Source organism: Engystomops pustulosus, chromosome 1 (assembly GCF_040894005.1).
Source record: "Engystomops pustulosus chromosome 1, aEngPut4.maternal, whole genome shotgun sequence".
NCBI lineage: Eukaryota > Metazoa > Chordata > Amphibia > Anura > Leptodactylidae > Engystomops > Engystomops pustulosus.
In genome coordinates this window covers 53,626,519-53,651,244 of record NC_092411.1, presented here as the reverse complement: position 1 = coordinate 53,651,244, position 24,726 = coordinate 53,626,519, and the positions used below count along the sequence as shown (strand labels likewise).

The 24,726-nt window shown below is 39.9% G+C and overlaps 1 protein-coding gene across 1 annotated transcript in view; it reads left to right on the top strand.

Annotated features, from left to right (window-relative positions):
- Positions 1-24,726, top strand: part of EPB41L4A (erythrocyte membrane protein band 4.1 like 4A) — a 136,166-nt gene that overhangs the window by 53,066 nt on the left and 58,374 nt on the right. Inside the window, exons 3-5 of the mRNA XM_072140618.1 lie at positions 12,076-12,127; positions 13,950-14,028; positions 17,006-17,103. Of these exons, the coding sequence (XP_071996719.1) occupies positions 12,076-12,127; positions 13,950-14,028; positions 17,006-17,103 (229 nt within the window). The remainder of the gene's footprint in view (positions 1-12,075; positions 12,128-13,949; positions 14,029-17,005; positions 17,104-24,726) is intronic.

Here is a 24,726-nt window from a genome sequence, read left to right as displayed (position 1 = left end):
AGTTTCATAATTTTCTTCCTTTTCATAAGGAAACATGACTGGACTCACCAAAACCTTGTAACTCATAATATTATATCCTAAGGGTTTGTGTAAAATGAAATGTAAAATAGCAGTGGGTTCACTCGTATGGAAAAGGTCCAAATATTAAATTTACTTAATATTACTTTTCTTCTGGCTCCTTCCAATTATTCTAATCTTCTATTGTCTCTTTAAAGGAAAACTACCACTTTGGTTGTCATGATTTAAGCGATTTATACATAAATAGGAAAACTACTAGCATCGGGTGCTCACGTGCACGTAACATTTTTTTAAAATTAGTTTTTGTCCAAGATGCGACTATTTAAAGCTTAACAAAAAGCCCGACCTGTATGTATAAATAGCTTAATTCATGATTACCCAAGTGGTAGTTCTCCATTAAACCATTTTTTACAATTTTTTGTCCTTTGATTTTAAGACAGAGGATATATTTACCGGTATCAAGTTGTTAATAACACAATTCTATCATAGTTTATACATATAATACAATGGAATACTACTTTGTTAGTCCCATATGAATTTGCTTTTTGGACAGGCATAGTATTACAGATAGTTACAAACAGTTTAAAATAAGTTACAATTGAGAAGAAAAATAAAGCAAGAATATACAAGCCTAGCATAAGGAATGGTGGAAAGGGGGGGGGTTTGGGGCTATATCATTGTTGTTGTTTTTTCCCTAGCGCCTAAGATTTGGTTATAAAGTTTGATTGATTTTGGGGTAAAGAAGTTGTGGAATCTCATAGTTCAACAGCACAACTGACGGTAGTGAACACTGAGGGAAGTCCCCTGCAGTAGTATGTCGGGAACAGGGGGTGTCTGTTCATAGTGATCACCCTTAATTAGTGGAGGCACCTGTCCTTCTATACATGTTCGAAAGAGCTTAGTGGGTTACCCCAATGGTACACTATGTACTTTTAAAGATTTTAGCCACAGTGTTTTTTTTGTTTGTTTTCTACTGCGTAGAAAATAGTGCCAGCAATAGTGGAAACTAGTGGAAATAGTGGAAACTCATCGCAGATATTGAAATATTTGAATTTTCTGATTAACTACATATGAGAGCTGGCTTTTTTTTTTGCAAACCGTGACATTGACGACAAACTTGAATGGAGTGCGAACAATGACGAAGCCATAAAAAGCCTTGCGCCACGTTTATTGAAAGCCTTAGACCGTTTTTAGTCACCTTGTAGAACACAAGGGGAATGGCCATGTCAAAGGAGGAGTAGTTTGTAAGAATGGAGCAGCTGTTGGAGCAGCTTAAAAGGATCCTTTATCTAGTCAATTCGTACATTAATCATTGCAAAATCATCTATTCTTTATTATGTAAATGAGGCTGGTCACATGATCAGAGGCAGTGATGTCACTCCTGTTACTCCTCCCCTCTCCTCCCCCTCCTCATGTCTGTGTGTAATGTATAGTATAGCATTGCTAGCGTCTGTGCTTTACACACACAGGCTGCAGGGGCGCCAGCACATGGAGGAGACATTACACCATTATACCTCACATCATTATACAGCCTCACACCATTATACCTCACATCATTATACAGGCTGTCAATCAAGCACTGGGGGTGTGGCTGTGCCTCCCACTAATGAATAAGTCGGACAGCTTGAATATGCTAATGAGTCTTTGGACATTTTACAGGTCATTTGCATACAGCTTTATGACCTCATTGCTTAGGTTTACAGGCATGTTGAGGGACAATGAAGGGATAGAGGCAATGCTCTCTAATGTCAGTTTATGATAATATATTTAGTTTAGGGGTTATTTTGCCTGACAGGTTTTCTTTAACCCCCACAGACAGTGTTTGAATAATATATGCATAAATTCTGTCCACCACTTTCAGTAAAACAAACAATAACAAGTTGGCGTGTTATCAGAGCACAATTTATCAATGATTTTCCAACTTGTAATTGAGTAGTATAACACTTATCACCTTTCCTTTGGGACAACCCCTTTAATTCCATGAATCACAACCTGCTGTGTAAATGTATATACTGTATATATTTGTGTGCGTTACATCCAGCCTCCGGGGCCATTGTGAACTATGGCCGATACAGTCTCCGCTTCCTTGGATGGAGTTGCTGCAGGCCTTGTGTGGCCACTCTTAGAGACTTCTCTGTCATTATGCAATGCCTTGGACACATACGTCTCATGGATGATTGGTGACTGGCAGCTTTAATAGAGAATGACTGAATGACAACGTAAGTATAGACAACAGTGAAAGTGGAAACCTTGTAGTGCAGGATTTAGTATTTCTCCTTTCAACAAGAATCTTGTCTTTACATGTTAAGCCCTTTCATCATGAAAGGGAGAGGTGTAGCAGATAACATGCTGATACTTAAACAGTGGTGTGTTTGACACATCATTCATTGTATGACTTGGGCTGATACATTATGTTGGGGTTTTAAAGTGATCTTAATCTCTCAGGTGCAGGGTAACAAAATGCAGTCAGTTTCAACTAAGAAATAGTGATGGGGAAAGTAATCAAAGATAATTATGTTTCCCTTGGGTTTTTGTCTTCTGTTCTTAGGCTGGGTTCACATCACATTTTGTGGACAGTTTATACGCTGGGAAAGCTCCAGATGTATACGCTGGGCGTATACATTGACATATAGGGCCTGCGTATACATAAGGGGCTTATTTACAAAGGGTCCTGTGGCCGCATTTTTGTCGGGTTTTCCGACTTATCGGGGATCGCGCTGGGGATTGTGTCGCACGTGATTGGATTTTGCGCATCCACGCCGGATTTCATGCGTCATAAATCGGGGTCGGGTCGTCGGACGATCCGACGGATTCGAACAAGCCGCGGGATTTATCTTTGAAATTGTGTCGCAAGCCAAGCACTTACATGCACGGGGGAGAAGAAAGTGAACTCCGGCGCACCTGAGCGAGGAAGCTACACGTGCAGGATATCGGGCGCATGATCGTAGTTAATCGCAGCAGAGTGCATCCTCGTCGGACAATCCGGATCGGGGATTGCACAGGGACCGGGTAAGTAAATGTGCCCCATAGTGGCAGGTGGAGGCATAGTTGTTGCCTCTGACCACTATACGTTGTATTCAGCAAAAAAGGCTGGATAGAAAGTTGTAGTACTCTACACTACCACTCAAAAGTTTGGGGTCATCCAGACAATTCTGTGTTTTTCATAGAAACTCTTACTTTTATTTTTCAAATTAGTTGCAAAGTGAATAGAAAATATATTCCAGATACTGACAAGTTTTGAAATTTTTTTTTTTAATTTGAAATAATAATTTCTCTTTCAGACTTTGCTTTCATCACAGAATGCTCCAATCACGTATGCTGCAATTCCAGCATTGCAGACCTTTGGCATTCCAGCTGTTAATTTGCTGTTAATCGGGAGATATATGACAAGTTGCATTGGCTTGATGGGCACTTTTTGGGTACTATGCGGTCAAGCTCAAGGAGGTTGAGATCTGGTGACGGGGACACTCCATTACAGATAGAATACCTTCTGCCTGCTACTCCCTAAATAGTTCATGCATAATTCAGAGGTGCTTTGGGTCATTGTCCTGCTGTAGGATGAAATTGGCTCCAATCCAGTGTTGTCCACAGGGTAACTTCTGAGTTTGTAAGAATCTCCCACCTTACCAACACCAAAGCAACCCCAGACCATCACATTACCTCCACCATGCTTGACAGATGGCATCTGGCATCTTCCAGCATCTTTTCAGTTGTTTCTGAGTCTCACAAATGTGGGACTCTGACCTCCAACTCAGATTTGTCTGTACATAACACTTCTTTCCAGTCTTCCTTTGTCCAGTTTCTGTGTTTTTTTGCCCATATTAATCTTTTCCTTTTATTAGCCATACCTGAAGGCCAGCATCCTGGAGTCGCCTCTTCACTGTAGAGGTTGACAATGCCACTTGGTGGGTACTATTTAATTAAGATGCCTGCTGAGGACCTGTGAGGCGTCAGCTTCTCTAACTAGAGACTCTAATATACTTGTCTTGATGCTTAGTTGTGCAGCGGGACCTCCCCACTTCTCTTTCTACTCTGGTTACAGCCTGTTTGTGCTCTGCTCTGAAAGGAGTAGTACACACCGCTGTTGAAAATCTATGTACACCTTTGTTGATATTGAATTCAAAACCAGGGGTTTGCAGCTAGAATAGTCATTTACCACATTAACATGTATAGAGCATTTATGATTCATTTAATGTTAGATTTATTTAAAGAGAATGTGCTTTTTTTTCAAAAATAGTGAAATTTCTTCGTGACCCCACATTTTTGAGCAGTAGTGTACGTCTCTTCATCCTGCCCCCCTCCTGCTGAGCAACGTATACGTTCAGTAGAGGCAACACAAGCCTTAGGGGAACGATGCAGCGTATGGCATCCCTCCTCTAGGCTAGCTGAGCGAACATGCTGCAAACGAGGAGAGGGAAGACTGTTACCTTGGTACTTGGAGGAAGATCCGTTCCAACAACGTATTTCCAGGAGAATGCAGAGCTCATTGGGATTGGTATCTCTGCTAATACCGTGCATCTCCCAAGCTTTATCTCTAACAATATAAAGTCAGTTGAACACTGGATCTTGAGTACGCGGCATGTGCAGGATTCTATACAACACAAAGTTTGACAAACAATTTTGATTCTGCTTGGATGAATTGATATAATAACTATACTAATAAGCATTCTACTAACTAACTAAATGTACTAATCAACTCAATTCACATTTGGTACCATATTTTTGACTGTTAAAAGTTTGAGGTACAAACAATGTATCAATAAATATTTACACCAATCCATTATCGAATAGTGTTGACTAGTGATGGCGAACCTATGGCACGGGTGCCAGAGGTGGCACTCGGAGACCTTTTTGTGGGCACCCAGGCTTTCACTTCAGGACAAAGTTCACCAGACAGGACTGGAATCTTCCTGCAATCTTAGACAATTGGGATGCAGGTCTCAGCACTGTTTTAAGGTAACGTATCCTTGACTGATTGGAACTGCAAGAGGCGTAAGAAGGTGTGAACAGGTCCAGAATATTTTTGGAGGTCCTACTGCTGGCCCGACGATTCTTCCTGTACAGAGAGACCCTGGAGAGAAGCTACAATGATATCTGAATTTACCCTTCTTCTTTCAACTGTATTGGTGTCCTCATGGGGCCGATACGATTGAATGTCGTGGAACAGCAGAGCGCAATAAGTTACTGTTTAAATTGTTATGTTGGCACTTGATGGTAAATAAGTAGGTTTTGGTTGAAGTTTGGGCACCCGGTCTCTAAAAGGTTCGCCATCACTGGTGTAGACTATTATTTAATCTTGAATTATTACCTTGTTTTCCACAAACTTCTACTGCTCACTAGTAGGACCGTACATATTGAGGTGGTGTGTCCTTAGGGATTGTTTCCTTTTTTATCTTTTTTTAAATGTTTAATAATTTCTATGTTGAACCATGGGTTATGAATTCTGACGTAATAGGCCATTGTATGTTATAGACTGTCATCCTTTTGAAATAGGAGGGACATTTAATTTTTGTAATTCTTATGATTTGCAACACATTGTTAAAGAGGACCTGTCACCAGGAAATTCGGCACTAGGAGCTGCTTATTTAAGGAGTTTGTGTAAATCAGCTTTCTGTGCTTTATCCACTGACAACTGAGAGTGACTGATTCCGTAATCCTTTATAGACCGTCACTGTATAATCTACTCTCCTCAGAGAGCTGAATAATCAAGGGTCTTATTCTATTGGTATGGAAAAAGTTAATAATTGTAATCCTGCTCACTACAAGAGAAAGAACATAAAAAAGCACAGAGAAGCTACTTTAATAAAGGAAAAAAGGTATGTTCAATTCTACAATATAAAATTTAGCTTTAAAGGTTTTGTCATTCTTTTAGTGCATTTACTCAAATAATATGAAAGACACATGTTACTTATTTCATTTTTAAACAGTTTACATAGGTTGGGGAACATGTAAAATGCTTATAAGTGGCTTTTTGTGCACACTTTACTGAGCCGGAATCCTTAATCAAGGAACAGTACAGTACTTTGTCTTCAGGCTTTATCAGGGCGTTTGTTCTTGTAAGCCACGGTCTGTGAAGATAACTGGATAACCAAACTCATCTGTATGGGATGATTCTTTCTATCATCGTATGTCTTTATGAGACGTTTATAGCACAATTTGATAACATGCTGATGAATGAGACAGGGTGTTGAATTAATGCCATGCTCTGTAATGGATCCCGGTGCTATTGTTGAGTGATTTTTCTGCATTGTGTGAATGGTGATCCGCAGATAGACTCGGCCTCCTCTATACTAACTCAGACTTGAAACCCTTAAGTTGTGCGAATTGAAAGAAGGATCATGTATCAACATCAACATCATGTGCTTTGCTTCAGGTTTTGTTGTGATGTTTCTTATTATGACGGTGTTCACTAACATTTACAAAGTATTTGGCATCAGTTAAACTTGGTAAAACTTCCAACATGCGCTTTAAATGTATTTATAAGTCTGTTTACTCAATGTACGGTAGGTCAAAATAGCTTCTTTTTGTCTTCTGTTTGGCCAAGATTCTTAGAATTTTTTTGCTATTTTAAGAAAGTGTTATACACTGTGCTTACTTTAAGTGGCTACTGAAAAAAAATGTATAATGCAGGCACAGTGTAACCCTAAGGCTACATTCACCTTACCGTATTGAGGCCAGATTATGGCCACCATAGTCAATAACACCTGGCTGGTCATGATGTAGTGAGCAAACTGTGTTGCAGCGCACCGTGGCAAAACCGGGGAGCCACACGGCTAAATATAGAGCAGGTCCTATTTTTGGCCTGATTTGTGTGCACTCTGCTTCAATGGAGAGAAGAGGGGTGAACACTCCTCCGCCCCTCTCATTCCGCCTCGCCATGTGCTTCACCCAGGTTCTGGAGCGGTTGAAGCACCCGGTTGTGTGAATGGAGTTTTGGGCTTCCTGTACATGAAAGTATTTTTTCCAACAGCAGCAAAATACACCAATTTTGCCTTTTTTTGCAACCCATCTGTTAACAGCATTTTTCCTGAGTCAGAGCCATAAGGCCGCAATAACGGTCCATATGTAATCCATTTTTTTGCGGATCTGCAAATAAAAAAGGAGGCTGACAACTGATCCACAAATACGGAAGACACACTATGTCACCTGTATATTTCACAGCCTCCTAGACTTCAATGGGAGGGAAGAGCCAACTGAGCAATACACACAAGCATGGCCAACAACCTGCACAGAGCAATTCATGGAGCCGTGAAACGGCCATAAAAAATGTCCATACCGTCTGAGGAAAAAAAACTATTGGCCCACATTTATTAAAAACTGTGCAAATTGCCTATGGAGTGTGCAGAAATCAACAGATTCATGAATTGTGGTGCACATTCTTCATGAATATGGCACCCCCTGCACTGTTCCGGCACCAATCTAGCTTCACAAAGGTCCTAGATGCATCTTTACACCTAAATAACATTGGCTGTTTATGTTATATGGATTTGTTTCCCCTGAAACCCTTCTTTATCCGATTCCTTCCCTTTCTTGGTTGAACTTGATGGACATGTGTCTTTTTTCAACCCTATAAACTATGTAACTATGTAGTTTACTATTACTAAACAGCAATAAAACTCAAATAACACTACACTACAAGATGTGCAAGATTTACTGACACGGTCCCTTGGATACTACCTTCTTGGGAGTAGCCATGAGCCAAGTTGGTTGTGTACACCGCTGCCTGTCCCCCTGTTATGTAATTATTGGTGTTTTTGTGCAGCCTTTCATGATTGATGCCTGAGTGTTTGCTGTAGTTGATTTTAAGGGTTAATTCCCTTTTCCTATGAAGACAATTCCAATCTTCTCAGCATAATTAGCTTTTTATCTGCTAATTACATTTTTGTCCTGATAATCTCTTTTTAAATAGATCGCTTCAGGTTGTTTTGATTCTGCAGAACTTCCATAACGTGCTTAAAGGCTAGAGATAAAAATGATTTGGTGTAATGCTAGATTACATGGGACAATCATGTACTAATAGCGGATGCTATTTGTACTTTTTATTGTTTTCTTTTCCAAATTTTTTTTTTTTTTTTTACAGCAAGCACGGGACAGTGTCCACAAATCTGTGCAAATTTACAATACAATACATAATAGAATCATTGAAACATTGCCATAATCTGTTTTTATCTGACAGTAAAATGAAATTGGATGCCTTCTTATTATTGTGTATCATAATTTATTGTTATTAGATGTTATTGTTGTGATTGGCTTTATAGTTGCAAAAAAATATGTAGATTACCTAATATCTACTACATGATATGAGGGTTTCTGCAAATTACAGAATTAATTAAATAGAATTATATAGACTGGATATTGTGGGTTTCCTCCGGGTCCTCAGGTTTGCTCCCACACTCCAAATCATATTGGTAGGCTGATTGAATTGTGAGCCCCATTGGGGACAGGGACCGTTTTGGCAAGCTCTGTGCAGTGCTGCGTAATCTGTGTGCGCTATATAGATAAAGAATTATTATTATTATTATTATTACTCTATTAGTTCTATTAGACTGAGATATCTTCAGCTGTTTATCTCCTGCACCATTCCCAGTGAAGACTACTGTGTATGATATTGGGGCATTGACAAGCTTCTACCTTATTCTGTGTTGGGTCTATAGCTGGTATATGGACTACATACAGTTAAACTGTAGGGTCTTCTCAAAGGGTGGTCTTCTGGAGGGGCTTCACTGTAGACCAAACAGTCTACTCTATGACTGTAACATAGACCCATTTTAAAATGAAAATAGAACGTAAGTTGGCTATAGAAATGTGACACATACGGTACATCACTTTTATTTGTATTTTCCCAGGAGTTTTTTTGCACTGCACCCTTTCCATAAAAATGACAGATAATATATAAGCATTTGCCCATGACCTGCATTTTTTATTTCTTTATTTTATCTATATCTCTTGAGGTCTCCCTCATTAAAGGGTGTACATTGCAAGTTAACAACTGCATCAATTAATCAGAGATATAAATGGAAATCTAGTCCTTCACCTGTTATGACTATTAGAACAAACTTTTTTCGGTTGTGTTTTCTTAAAAGGGGTTTTGCTCTGGATATACCATAAGTGCGACCTACATTGGAACCCTTTGGTACCCACATTTGTCCCGCAGTTCCTGCCTCCCTACTTTCCCACCAAAAATCTAATTCAGATCGGAGGTCTAGATATGTGTTAACAGACGTTTATGGTGTTTTTTTTCTCAATAACGCCAGATGTGTTTTGATGTGTTTTAAAGTAAAACTACAATGAGGATTCTACCATCAGAAGTAGATCTGATGGTAGATTTCTCATGCCTGCCTTAATCTGTAATTTAATAATCCTGGAACCTAACTTGTTAAAAACTTTAAGATATAAATTAACAGCAGAGGCTACAGGGGTGTGGAGTAGCCTTGGCTCCCAGTGTGTGGCCAGACTAGTACACGCCCCAGTAGCTTCTGCAATTTTATTTGCATATTACTAAAAAGTTTTAACAAGTTGGGTTATGTTCAAGGATTATTAAATTACAGATTAGGGCAGAGGCAGGCAGGAGGGATCTACCTTCAGATCTACTTCTGATGGTAGATCTGAAGGTAGATTCCTCATGGTAGGTTTCCCCTAAGGTCTTCTGATGCTTTTTGCAGCTACAATTAGTTATGGATCATGGGAGAGAATCTATATAGGACAGATTGTGCCTTTTTACTTTTAATCCATGTCCGTTTTCATCTTCAAAAACTGCTTCTTTTTTTCTCACATGTTGATTTAATATGTCCATCTTGGGCTACATGCAAGCAGTCATTGTTTTCATCTGATTTCTTTTTACTGATATCACTGGACTCGTGCACATGAACATGTTTCTCACAGATCTGTGTGGAGGCTGTATAACTCACAGCAGGTCCTATTCCTGACCATGTTTGCAGCTCATGTTTGCATGTACCATAGAAGTCAATGGAAATATGGATGCCACATGGGTCATCCGTGTGGCAAACGTTTTTGCAGTTTTTCTTATAAGTAACACAATCCTGTGATTGGTTAGGATGACATACGGATTGCTTTTGAGGCCATACGCCATGACATCATGTTACACATTGATGAAATGAAGACCACAGACAAAGAAACAAGAATTTTATTGATTGTGGCTCAAAAACACCACATTTTTGTGCAGGTAGATTGAGAGTACTGGTAGTCCCCAGTTTATTTATAAGATAGGTTCTTTAGGTTTGAACTTAAAGGGATATTCCTGTTACAGTAAATTAATGGGCGTGTATGAAACAGGTGCACGGCTCTTTATATCACAAAGCTCTGATTACAAGGAGTCCCTGCCTAATAGCAGCCCCAATCTGAAATTAGATCTCTGTATTAGAACTTTATGTAACACATAATATATAATTTACCTAATTATGAAGATACATTTTATTATGTTGAGAGGTATTGTATATGAGGTCCACCTTTGTTGTGCTAACCTAATAACTTGTAATCAGGAGTTAAGAAAGTTGGAAGGTTAAATGGGTTGTCCAGGTATAAACAATGTTTTATTTGTGAATAGGGGGGGCTTTAAAAATAATAAAGAACATATACTCGCCTCTCTCCCTGCTCCCGTTCAGGTCAGCAGTTTGATGCCAGTCACTGATGTTGTTCTACAGAGGTCAGCAGTGCTGTCAGTACAACCTGTGTACCAGCTGCCTAAAACTACTGCAGTACCAGGCGCGTGCCTGGGGTTAGGAGTAGGGAGAGAGGTAAGTATATCCTAAATAAAAGGTAAATGTATATACCTTGACAACTCCTTTAAATAAAAAATGCACCTACCACAGCAGCATATGATGGATGGAAAATCTGCATTTGCCTTCAGTTTAACTTTTTTTATGTATCTTACAGTAGTTATACTTCATCTGCTGCTGTGTTCCTGACACAAAACATAAAAAAATTTTCAACTTGAATATTTATAACTCATAGGAACAGAACTGTTAAATAATTGAAGCCCCTGTTGGAAGGTAGAGTGGACACCTAACGTTACTCAGAAGACGCAATTGACTATGCTGGAGTCCATTGGCTTTCCGTTTCAGTCATTTTACATTGCCATTAATATGTCATTTCTATTTGCTGGTTAGACAGTCGGCTAAAAGCATGAGAAAGCTAAAATATGAAAAACACATGAAGGCTAAAACATCCACTTACTTCTTTAGTATGTATGTACGTTTATACTTCATTGCAACAAGAAGCATTAATCATACAGATTATTTAATTTTTCTATACATTTTTCCAGTTCAAAGTTTTTTTATTTGTAAAAAAAATAAACCTCAGGCTGTCATAATGTTGCCAAGATTTGGAAATGTATGCCCAATTATTTCCTCCCCAATGATTGTACTTTAGAGTGACTTTTTGTATTCTGCCCGTATTTCTTGATGTATTCTCTGATTTTAAATTTATATTATATGCAGGACCGACGCCAGCCCTGGGCATACCCGGGACCCAGAGCTGCTGGGTGGGCCCACATAATGCTGTACATAGGGAATCCACTGTACATAGGACAGTGATGGCTAACCTATGGCACTGGTGCCAGAGGTGGCACTCAGAGCCCTTTCTGTGGGCAGTCAGGCCATCACCAGAGATTACTCCAGGTATCTTCCTGCAGTCCCAGATAGCCCAGGACTTGCTGTGCACAGAGCTATTTTAAAGTGACAGCTGTACCTGGGACTATTTCCTGCTTTATTGGTGTCCTCAGGGGCTGGTATAAATGAAAACTGTGACTGAAAAGGGAGTATAAATCACAAATTAAATTTCTGTGTTGGCACTTTGCGATAAATAAGCGGGTCTTTGTTGAAGTTTGGGCACTCGATCTCTAAAAGGTTTGCCATCACTGCACTAGGAAATATAAGTCTAGTTTTTCAGCACAAAAAATGTGCTGAAAACCCAAACTCGGCTTATACTCGAGTAAAAACAAATATATAAAAACTCACCTTTCTGGCTTCCCCCGCTGCTGGCTATATCATTGTACTGTAACCATAATAATAATTTCACATCTCCATTTTCTCTACACAGTACTGGCTGGATCCAGCAAAGACAATTTCTGAACACAAAGACCTGATAAGCAGTAAGTATATTGTACAAGATCTGAGACAAGACATGGATTAGCTAGATTATCAGAATGCAGTGTGTTACAGGATTAGCAATGCACACAATACCGCATGTCACGTAATGAGATCCTGAAATAACAGAATATGGATGTAGCGTCTGACAGTTTACAGATGCTTGTTACATGCAGTTGATGTCTCCTGACTTACTTGCATATATTCTCATTATTTTTTTTCCACTCAACTTGTTGTTGATCTAATAAAAACGCATATTGTGATTCAAAGATTTTACAATGTAGAATAATAACTAGATACTATGGCAGACAGTAGATATAGAGATATGGACATGTTGCTTACGGAAAAAAAAATAACAAGAAGGTCTTATAGCAGTGGGTTTTGTTTTGAGAAGAATAATAAGATTTTATTGAACTTTACATAGAGACATGTATTGTAATTTGGAGCTTTTCACTTGAGTAGCTTACATATTGTAATACATAGAGTTAGGTTGTAGATGCGGGATCTAATATTTATGCATTGGATAGGATAGATGATCTGTATCTGATTGGTCGGGCTCTGATCACTGGACCTATGTGAGCTCCCATGTAAATGTCGTACTATAACCAACAGAGAGTTGTGGACTCTCTGTGTTATCAAACTGGTTTGACTTTAGGCCAACACTATCCCTTAAGCCATCCGGTTTTCCCTCTGGACTTTGCTATAGAGTGATTGCAAGGTGGTACCTCTTGAGCAACTGGTCCAAACAGGTCTAGGGACACTGGTGTGAAGCCCCAGGTGACAGGCTAGGTGTAGTCACAGACAGTCTGGGCAGATGACAATCCATCAGAAGCCAAGCCAAAGGTCAGTGACAGGCAGCAAACACAGAGCAGAGGTCAGGGCAGGCAGATATGGATCACTGTCAGGTCACACTTGGGTCTTCAACTGAGCAGAATTCCGCTGAAACTGAAATGCAGTCAGGAAATGGAGTTGGGGGTCAAACACGGTCATTGAAGCAGAAGCAGTATTTTACACTTTAGCTGGGGCCACATGCTTAGGCACCTCCTATCTGGGAGGGGGACCCTTTAATATTGGGAACTGAAGTGTGGCCATGCCTGAGGATCCAGAAGCTGACCTCCAAGGGCAGGAAGGGTCAAAGTATGGCCCAGTGGTCATACCCCAACACTGTGGATAGGTGATGAGTTTTTTATGAGAATACACATTTACGGTATGTTTTTTTTTTGCCCCAATGTCCTCTTCCAAGGAGAAATTTTATGAATTAATTTATTATGGTGCTTTTGTAGTTTGCTTATTTCCTAAAATTCACAGTGAAATAAGAAAAGCAATAGTACATAGAAAACCGGACAAGGGAAGACCAGGAAGCCCTCATAGAGTAATATTATTGTCAATGCCAATGGTGGTATTAAGAAGAAGGGTTGAAGCTAACCAGATCCAGCTGTGCTAGATTAGGCACAACTCTATTTAAGGGTTAAAAATGGTATCAGCGCCTCCAGGTGCTGCCTACGGACAGGGGTCGTCAAAACACGGTTGCCACAATGGTCTGGAATCGCATTCAGTAGATAAATGGGGGTTTTGTCACATTTGGCGCACTCACGAACCAGGGACATGGATTGTGAACGAATATTTTATTTGGTATCTCTGGAACACAACGCGTTTCGGAGTCCAAAATGACTCCTTTATCAAGTGGTATGAAACTGCAGCGCAGGTGAGGGATTAATGAAAGCAGCACATCAATGGTCTTTAATTATAAAGGGAAAAAATGTAAGATACATATATTGCAAAATAATTTAATGCTATGATTTTTTTTCTCTGTTCTTTGTTTTATAGCTGGCCCTCCATACACACTCTATTTTGGGGTTAAATTCTATGCAGAAGATCCATGTAAACTTAAAGAAGAGATAACCAGGTACAGTATAGTCCTGATATAAATGTAGAGATATAGAGAGATTACATTTAATCGCCAGGTCATGCAGTATAGGTTCCCTATTCACAGTATTACTGTATTTTGGGTATATTCTATAAATTGGTGCCAGCAATGTATATAACATTCTAGTGGCTACTTGTACATTATTTCTGTATACAAGATACACTCACTGGCCACTTTATTAGGTACACCATGCTAGTAACGGGTTGGACTCCCTTTTTGCCTTCAGAACTGCCTCAATTCTTTGTGGCATAGATTCAACAAGGTGCTGGAAGCATTCCTTAGAGATTTTGGTCCATATTGACATGATGGCATTACACAGTTGCCGCAGATTTGTCGGCTGCACATCCATGATGCGAATCTCCCGTTCCACCACATCCCAAAGATGGTCTATTGGATTGAGATCTGGTGACTGTGGAGGCCATTTGAGTACAGTGACCTCATTGTCATGTTCAAGAAACCAGTCTGAGATGATTCCAGCTTTATGACATGGCGCATTATCCTGCTGAAAGCCATCAGATGTTGGGTACATTGTGGTCATAAAGGGATGGACATTGTCAGCAACAATACTCAGGTAGGCTGTGGCGTTGCAACGATGCTCAATTGGTACCAAGGGGCCCAAAGAGTGCCAAGAAAATATTCCCCACACCATGACACCACCACCACCAGCCTGAACCGTTGATACAAGGCAGGATGGATCCATGCTTTCATGTTGTTGACGCCAAATTCTGACCCTACCATCCGAATGTCGCAGCAGAAATCGAGACTCATCAGACCAGGCAACGTTTTTCCAATCTTCTACTGTCCAATTTCGATGAGCTTGTGTAGCCTCAGTTTCCTACTCTTAGCTGAAAGGAGTGGCACCCGGTGTGGTCTTCTGCTGCTGTAGCCCATCTGTCTCAAAGTTCGACGTACTGTGCATTCAGAGATGCTCTTCTGCCTACCTTGGTTGTAACGGGTGGCGATTTGAGTCACTGTTGCCTTTCTATCAGCTTGAACCAGTCTGCCCATTCTCCTCTGACCTCTGGCATCAACAAGGCATTTCCGCCCACAGAACTGCCGCTCACTGGATGTTTTTTCTTTTTCGGGCCATTCTCTGTAAACCCTAGAGATGGTTGTGTGTGAAAACCCCAGTAGATCAGCAGTTTCTAAAACTCTCAGACCAGCCCTTCTGGCACCAACAACCATGCCACGTTCAAAGGCACTCAAATCACATTTCTTCCCCATACTGATGCTCGGTTTGAACTGCAGGAGATTGTCTTGACCATGTCTACATGCCTAAATGCACTGAGCTGCCACCATGTGATTGGCTGATTAGAAATTAAGTGTTAACGAGCAGTTGGACAGGTGTACCTAATAAAGTTGCCGGTGAGTGTATATTGTATTCAGTTGATGTTGTGCTTGACATAGCACTTACTGCTACTGCCTTTTATATTTCACATTCCTTTTCCCACAAAAGATTTTGTTTGTAACTACCTTAAAGTGTAACCGCACAGTTACTGATAAAAAGTAGTGTTAGCACAGCTGGAGAGAGCCTTTGATAACAAGTCTAACCATCCCTGTATCATGCTTCTGGCATCTTCCTAGTCTGAGATATATTTGGTATATTTAACATTAGATTCAGATTGAGCTGTTCCTGATATGGGTGGGCATCATCTCAGTTCAATGAAGCCAATACAGGACAGCATGTTTGTAATTGGCCGATCTGAAACATGCTCGTGACATCACTTAAGGTCCTTTTCATCCCACTAAGTAGTTTCAAATGATGCAGGACAGCTTGTTTGTAATTGGTCGACTCATCACTACAGGTCCTGCAGCCGCTCTCAACAAGCTGTTTTGTCTAGCTCTACTATACGGTTTGCCATGGCAACTATGAATAATGGAAAATGGAGATTAGCCAGGGGATGAGGGGCTAGCTAAAACCTCTGCTAGCTGTTAAACACCTGCAAATAGCTAATTATAGTAAATTAGAGAATTGTTTATTTTTGCTTAGTGCAGGGTTAGGCAAAATTTTTTATTCTTTACAGTTGTACTTAAAGGACATCTACCACCAGGATGAAGGATTGTAAACCAAGCACACTGACATACTGGTGTGTACCCCCTCTGGCAGGATCGGCTCTTCTTTTATCGTTTTATGCCCTGGTTTTTAAGAAAAAAAAAGGCTTGAAAAATTATGGGCTCCAGACTCCATTAACACCTATGGATCATTGAGCTGCTGAGGCTCGTTTGCATAGTTTTAAAAGCTTTTTTTTTTTGTAAAAACCAAGAAATGAGAAGATAAAAGAAGAGCAGATCCTGCCAGTGTATCAGTCGGCTTGGTTTACAAACCTTAATCCTGGTAGTAGATGTCCTTTAAGAGTAAATCCCATCTCTGAGGTCAATTATTTTCAACGATCTTTGGAATTGACATTTTAAAGTAAATCTGCCATAACACTCAAGCATGATAAACCAGGGACACTAACTCATAGGGCACCGTGACTGTAGTAATCTTCTTATATTTGTTTTCATTGGTGTCCTTTATTCTAAAATCAACTTTTAAACTTAATGCTAGTGAACCAGAGCCCCTCCATGCTTTAGCTTCATGGGCTGTTATCCCACCTGCTCTTTCTGCCTGCTGTAATCTCACACAGTATGAGAGAAGTGTTTCTGCACAGTGTAAGAGCCCGTGAAACTACAACATTAGTATAATTTTAAAGTTGATTTCCGAAGGAAAGAGGCCATGGATAACAAATATAAGACGATTACCACAGTCATGATGCATGGATCTATGAGTAAGTGTCTCTAGTTTATCATGATGGATTTGATAGCAGATTTCCATTGAAATAGCTTTGAGATCATGGATGCTACCCATGTGCATGTCTTTGTGTACTAAGCAGTTTGTTATCTGCTAGGTTATCATTTAAGTTTAGAAACTAAAATACTGTACTTATAAATTGTAATTGTAATCTCTGTGTTTTAGGTATCAATTCTTTTTGCAAGTAAAACAGGATGTCTTGCAAGGTCGTTTGCCTTGTCCTTTCAACATTGCTGCTCAGCTAGGGGCATATGCCATACAGTGTAAGTATAAAGGAATTGTGCTGCTGGGTACCTTTAATATTTTACTGTATTGAACTATAGCGGAGAATTTATATTTAAAAAGATACCAGTCTAAATAAATAGTATATTATAGTATAGTATTTATTTTGTGTGTGTATATATATATTATAAACATTATACACACACCTACAAATCATATAGCTTCATAAACCCTGCCTGAAGCCTGAACTTGTTGTTTGTGGCATGAAAAATCAATCACAACAATTGCATACAGTTCTGGATCTGATGCTTGTGTTATGTTCACCATAAATCATCTACTTCTCATTTAATTTTGGAATTGGTCATAAAAAGCGATGAGAGTGAAGGTTCAGGCACATAACAAGCACAAGACGACTCTATAATAAGTCTCTTAGCAGTTGTTTATCAAGACACTTTTTATACCTGGAATTCAATATTTTAGACTTTTTGGCGCCTAATTGACCATAATTGATTGTGACAAAAGACAAATGTCTGACGCAAGGATTTTACTGGGGTGGATTTTGTCAAAGGTTGTTGGGAAGAGTTTCTAAAATATTTTACAATGCATTTTTTCTAAATGTTATTGGTCCCATTGACCTACCCAGCCTAGGCCAGTCCGGATCAGAGCAGAGAGAGATTTGTCCTTTCAACTTCAAGGGAATCTGTCAGGATGATTTGGGACACGAAACCTCCCATAGGTCTTTATGGACTAGTGTGGCCACAATAAAAAAAAAAATAATGAATTCTTCCCTCGGTCCGGAGCTCTCAGCACGTGTAGTAGGTACATTGCATGTGAAGTGGAGCCAGGGTGTACTTCTTTGGCTTCATTGAAGCATCACACAGATGTCAGGAGCACCAGAGATTAGTCTAATCTTCCTTATCGGACTCATATCTAGGCAGGTATAAAGTTCTGATATTTTATAGCAGCCACAGAATGAGATATTACTGGATAATTTGGGGCCCAGAACCACTGGTCCATAAAAACCTGTAGTTGGTTTAGTGTCCTACATCACTGAACAGGTTCCCTTTAAAGAGGACCTGTCACCTAATATTTTGGCACTAGGAGCTGCTTATTAAAGTAAGCAGACCCCTGGAAAATGGAGCGGCCTATGGAGCGAGCGGGGTGGTCCGGGGAAGAGGCAGCGCCTTGGACCGCCCCCTCATGAATACATTGGACAGCTTTGCAAGCGGGTTTTGCAAGAGGTTTCCGGTAACGCTATCACTCTAACACTGCGGCGTTTGTTCAAGCACTAGGAGCTGCTTACTTTAGTAAGCACCTCCTAGTGCCGAAATTTTAGGTAACAGGTCCTCTTTAATCTGTTAGTATTCAGGACAAACATAATTTGGGTATGTTACCAATTAGTAGATATGCTGTTTACTCTCTGCATTCTTTAAATTATATGCAAACCTATATGGATGGCATTTTACAAAAACGTGCCCACACATTGTTAAAGAAATCTTTGGTTTTGATATACTGATAAATCTGCTGCATGTCCATCAATGTTACTGGCTTTCTAATATTACCTGGATTGACCCAGGCTTTCCATTGACGATGCAATGCACAGGATGGAATTTAATGACAGCATAGATTAATAACATAAACATGATGGAAGCATGATGCCTTCCACACTTGGAATCCTATGGTAGACCTTCCATATTTAGTTTCCATTTTGCTGTTCTGTAAGGGAAATGATAACGGTAGGAGAGCATTGGCCTGGAAAACTATTTGAGAGGAATTTATATTTTCCTAGATTCCAATAATCTGGGTTGCATCTTCACATTCATATATTCCACTGGATAAACATCCACACACTTTATCAATGTGACAGCTATTGTTCTAGGAAGAAATGTGATTCTATGACAGCTGTTTACATTTCGGTCCATCCGGGTAATAGCATAGCCACCATCTACTTGTCATGTCACCCTATGCATTATGCATGGATTTAGCTTCTACATTCATACACCTGTGTAGTAAACTTAAGTTCTACCGTATAAAGAACTAGTAATGTTTTCATTTGCCACTGCCTACCAGAACCAAAGAATATCACTCCCATCCAAATAATGTGAGACCTTCCTAGCATCTCTGAAAGGGAATGAGTCGCCATAAAATGACCTATTTTGTAATCAAATTTCAGTTTAAATATTTGTGTTTTAGAATTTTCGATCACTTTTTCCATGTCACCCTCTAATGGAAGTCCTTCCCTTGACCTTCTATATTTAGTATTTATTAAGCGTACTTTATCCTTCTTGGGCCTAATACTAGACTAACACTTAAAAATTCTGAAGGGTTTTACTAAGCAACAATCACCTAATTTACATGCCAGACAGGATTACAGTAGAGGATTTCTACGCCTCTATAGAAAGCACCATCATTGCCTCCATTACTGACAATAGATGATGCTATGGTTTATCTACTTTAAAGGAAATCTACCACCTGGATTAAGGATTGTAAACCAAGCACATATACATCCTGGTGTGTGCCCCCTCTGTCATGATCCCCTCTTCTTAGCTTTGTATTTCCTGTTTTTTTACAAAAAAAAAGGCTTTTCAAATTATGCAAACGAGCCTGAGGCACTCCAGGCTACATAGGTGTTAATGGAGCCCAGAGCCCCTCACGCCCCTCATGTTTGCATAAATTTAAAGCCTATTTTCTTAAAAACAAGCATAAGAAGCTTAAAGAGGAGCAATTCCTGTCAGAGGGGACACACAGCCATATGTCATTGTGCTTGGTTTACAATCCTTCATCCTGGTGGTAGATGTCCTTTAAATCCTTGCCCAGAGCATGCATAGAAACTTTCCATAGACTTCAATGAGTCGGCTCTAGGCTATTTCTGCCTATGGCCACAAGGTTGTTGTAATGTATCACTAAACGCTATAACTAGGGCTCAGGCAAGACGGCAGCCCCCATAATCATGAACAGGAAGTAGAAGAAAAATTTTAGAAATGAGAAAATAACGGATTATAAAGAGTCAAAAAGAAAATTATTAGTTGGATGTTCATTTCACATTTGCCAAAAAATAAGATTCTCATTATCAGGATACTTTTCTATAAACTCTGGTAGATAATTATCTTGTTACATTTGATAAAAAGCATACAAAGCATTCCGCAGTAAAACATCATACAAATAGCCAAGTATAATAATTTGCTGCCCTATGACCTGGATAAGGGGCTATTATTGAAGTAGCCTTTAATTGTGCTTTGTAGACAAAAGAATATTTGTAGATCTAAAACCTGAAACATAACAAGGTTATTCAGTGATATAATTAAATAAATGCAATAGGAAATTGAAAAACAAAATAAGAATTTTGGCTTATTCCTGACCTATGTATAACAGTGGTGGCGAACCTATGGCACGGGTGCCGGAGGCGGCACTCCGAGCTCTTTCTGTGGGCACCTGGGCCATTGCCCCAGCACACCAGACATGACTCAAAGAATTTTCCTGTAGTTCCAAGCAAAGATGCTGTTTTCAGTCATATTTTAAAGTGACTTGCTTGGCTACTTGGGACTGTAGGAAGAAGGAGAATGTGTAGACAGGGCCTGATTATCTCTGAAGAACTTCCTGCTAGCCCCATGATTCTTTGTGTACAGAGGGACACTAGAACGAAGCTACAATGATGCAAATTTTCCCTCCTTCTTTCTACTGTGTTGGTGTTCTCAGGAGGCCAGGAAGATTGAACGTTGTTGAAGAACAGGGAGCAATAAGATACTGCTCTAATTTTGGTTGGCACCTCGCGATAAATGAAGGGGATTTGGGTTTGCAGTTTGGGCACTCGGTCGCTATAAGGTTCGCCATCACTGGTCTAGAATATGCATGAAAAAGCTATTGTGGAAGGATTTAGTAGAAGTGTGAAAGACTTTTCCAATGGTTTGTTGCATCAATGCATTTTCACCACAAAGAAACCTCAAGTATGGTATGAAATATCCCTTTTTAGCATCTCCTTGTGTAGGATAAAAATTTCCTGTTTGCATAAAACAAAATCGCCTTCTAAAAGTACCAAAGCGTTCCTGAAAAGATTCCGATTAAGAGGCTTTGTAAAGATGGCAGCTTATATTCTGACACTGCTGTCTTGAACTCTCTAGCACCAGGCATTGGCACTTACAAGATAAATATCTCAGCTTTTAACCCATTAATGATGCACCCTGTAATAGTTGGTATAAATGAAAACCGTGCTTCCAGTGCCAGGATCGCCCTCTATTCTCCGCTGATATTCTCCTTCCTGGGGAGCAAATACATTTGCTCAAGATGCAGGAGAGATTTAGATTTCTAAAGTCTAAAACGTAAAAACGGGACATAAAAAACATCTTTTTATTGGAAAGAAAAAATCAAGGTTTTAATTTTCAGCAAAAGTAGCAGTATTTGATTGTTTAGTAAACCATACAAGTGTTACCCAACCCTTTCAATCTCTACAATACGTCTTTCTCTGCATTGGACTTTAAGAGACTCCTCTGCTTCTTGTTGATGGGTTTCTGCACATTTTTCACTCTGTTGATAAATAAAAAAACAATTAGACATTTTTCTTGGTTCTTTCCAAGAGTTGCTAGTGGTGGGGCCTTCCTTTCATTGCACTTCTTAGGTTGCTGTTAAGTTTCTAATACCCAGTCTAATCCGATCATACACCATTATAGTGTTGCCGGATGGATGAAGGGAGCTGAATGTGTGGAATGTCAATGAGGTTAGCACAGTCTTACATCAGATAACAAATAATGCCACATTTCTATAGGCCGAAGGAGCTCAAAACACAGTTGGGTTGAAAGAGCCTGGATCCTGGAAGTGGATATTAAAAAACCCAGCACACACAAAAAAAATCATCTATTTTGAGGATTAAACGCTTTCCTTGTTTATCTTTATTTTGTGTCCTTTCCTTATTTATCTTTCTTTTAAGAAGAAGGCCCCTTCAGGAGAAGATTCACCACGCTGGAAAGTTTTTTGCTTTTCTCCTTTGCCGAAGAGGCTCCAATATAATAATGTTCTGCTGTTGACTCCGTTCAATTGAAAAGGCTTTTTCGTGCAATAAATAGAACTTTGAAGTTGAGTTTTTATCGCACGCAAACAACCGTCAAGTCCTTCCCTGCCTAACATATGCTAAAATGTCAATCCCCAAGATAGAGTAAATCTAGCCTAAGATATGAAAACACACCCAGAGCCTTCTTCTATTAATATATATTTCTTATTAATGTCCTTCCAGAAGGTAACGATAAGCCGGGTTATTGTACGTCATAGCAAGCTAACATTTACAAATGCATTACAAAGTGCTTAGCTCTATCTTTTCTCTGAAATGGGTTTTAGGGCTGATTTCCCAGAGGAAAAGCTGACATTGCCTTGAGCCTTCTTCATATGTCTTATTTGTAGGCTTTGGGATTCTTTATGTTGCCTATGCAAAGTCTGTCATTTATTTATCTCTTGAATAATAAATTGAATTATCTTATTGAATAATAAGAAATCTGTTTCTGAAATATGTGGATTACATACATTGCTAAAAGGCAATTAATTGTTTAACAGTCAATTATAAGTCCTTGGGTTTCTGCAGTATACAACATAGCTGGTGATTTTATGATTTATGTTATCTATTTATTTCTGGTGACAATTACGTGTATGGTTTTGCTCCTATCGTGACCCTCAGGTTGGGTATGAAATGTCCATTCTAGAACTCCCTCATTCATGTGAAATGTCGCCTGTTGACATGGCCTGTTCACATGACTCCAAAGTTATGTGAAAATAAACAGAGAAGAGTCATATTTTGCATGAGCTGCGTTATAATTGGAGGGTGCGAAGACGGCCTAATTTCAGATTCCTCTATCTTTGGTTCTGTAGCACCTAGATAAATCTTTTAGATCGCATCAGGCTTGTGGCTCTATGAGCTACAGAACCTTATACTTCGTGTGAAATGCAACTACAAATCAGGATTGAATCTAGATCACAAACCTTATCATTAATATGACCCTTATTTTAATACGTACAAACAATAGTGACCGCATCCCATATGGGGGTGGTGCTCAATGTAGGATTCTCAATCCGTCCGTATTCCAAATGGAGAACATGGCACACACCGAACTGGATTTTTATGACTTTTTTATTTCAGTGAATATTTCACACAGTAAAGCCTTCACTGTAGTAAATGAACACAAATTATACACTCACTGGCCACTTTATTAGGTACACCATGCTAGTAACGGGTTGGACCCCCTTTTGCCTTCAGAACTGCCTCAATTCTTCGTGGCATAGATTCAACAAGATGCTGGAAGCATTCCTCAGAGATTTTGGTCCATATTGACATGATGGCATCACAAAGTTGCCGCAGATTTGTCGGCTGCACATCCATGATGCGAATCTCCCGTTCCACCACATCCCAAAGATGATCTATTGGATTGAGATCTGGTGACTGTGGAGGCCATTTGAGTACAGTGAACTCATTGTCATGTTCAAGAAACCAGTCTGAGATGATTCCAGCTTTATGACATGGCGCATTATCCTGCTGAAAGTAGCCATCAGATGTTGGGTACATTGTGGTCATAAAGGGATGAACATGGTCAGCAACAATACTCAGGTAGGCTGTGGCGTTGCAACGATGCTCAATTGGTACCAATGGGCCCAAAGAGTGCCAAGAAAATATTCCCCACACCATGACACCACCACCACCAGCCTGAACCGTTGACACAAGGCAGGATGGATCCATGCTTTCATGTTGTTGACGCCAAATTCTGACCCTACCATCCGAATGTCGCAGCAGAAATCGAAACTCATCAGACCAGGCAACGTTTTTTCAATCTTCTACTGTCCAATTTCGATGAGCTTGTGCAAATTGTAGCCTCAGTTTCCTGTTCTTAGCTGAAAGGAGTGGCACCCGGTGTGGTCTTCTGCTGCTGTAGCCCATCTGCCTCAAAGTTCGACGTACTGTGCGTTCAGAGATGCTCTTCTGCCTACCTTGGTTGTAACGGGTGGCGATTTGAGTCACTGTTGCCTTTCTATCAGCTCGAACCAGTCTGCCCATTCTCCTCTGACCTCTGGCATCAACAAGGCATTTCCGCCCACAGAACTGCCGCTCACTGGATGGTTTTTCTTTTTCAGACCATTCTCTGTAAACCCTAGAGATGGTTGTGCGTGAAATCCCAGTAGATCAGCAGTTTCTGAAATACTCAGACCAGCCCTTCTGGCACCAACAACCATGCCACGTTCAAAGGCACTCAAATCACCTTTCTTCCCCATACTGATGCTCGGTTTGAACTGCAGGAGATTGTCTTGACCATGTCTACATGCCTAAATGCACTGAATTGCCGCCATGTGATTGGCTGATTAGAAATTAAGTGTTAACGAGCAGTTGGACAGGTGTACCTAATAAAGTGGCCGGTGAGTGTATATTATTGTACAGATCAGAAATAGTTTACGATGTTTCGGTCATCACGACCTTTGTCAATATGATCTGGCACTGTCTGGGGTAGTTAATAGGGGAATGGTGAGGCAACTTTATTATGACATCAAAAGCATGTTTATCAGTATTATGGGACTAAAGAAGGGGACTGCTGAAGTGACGCTGCCTCACTTTTTAAATTTGACTCATCTCGGGCAAATAAGACTCTTTTCTACTCATTTTTATATAGACTTTGGAGATTTTTTTTAGGTAAACAGTT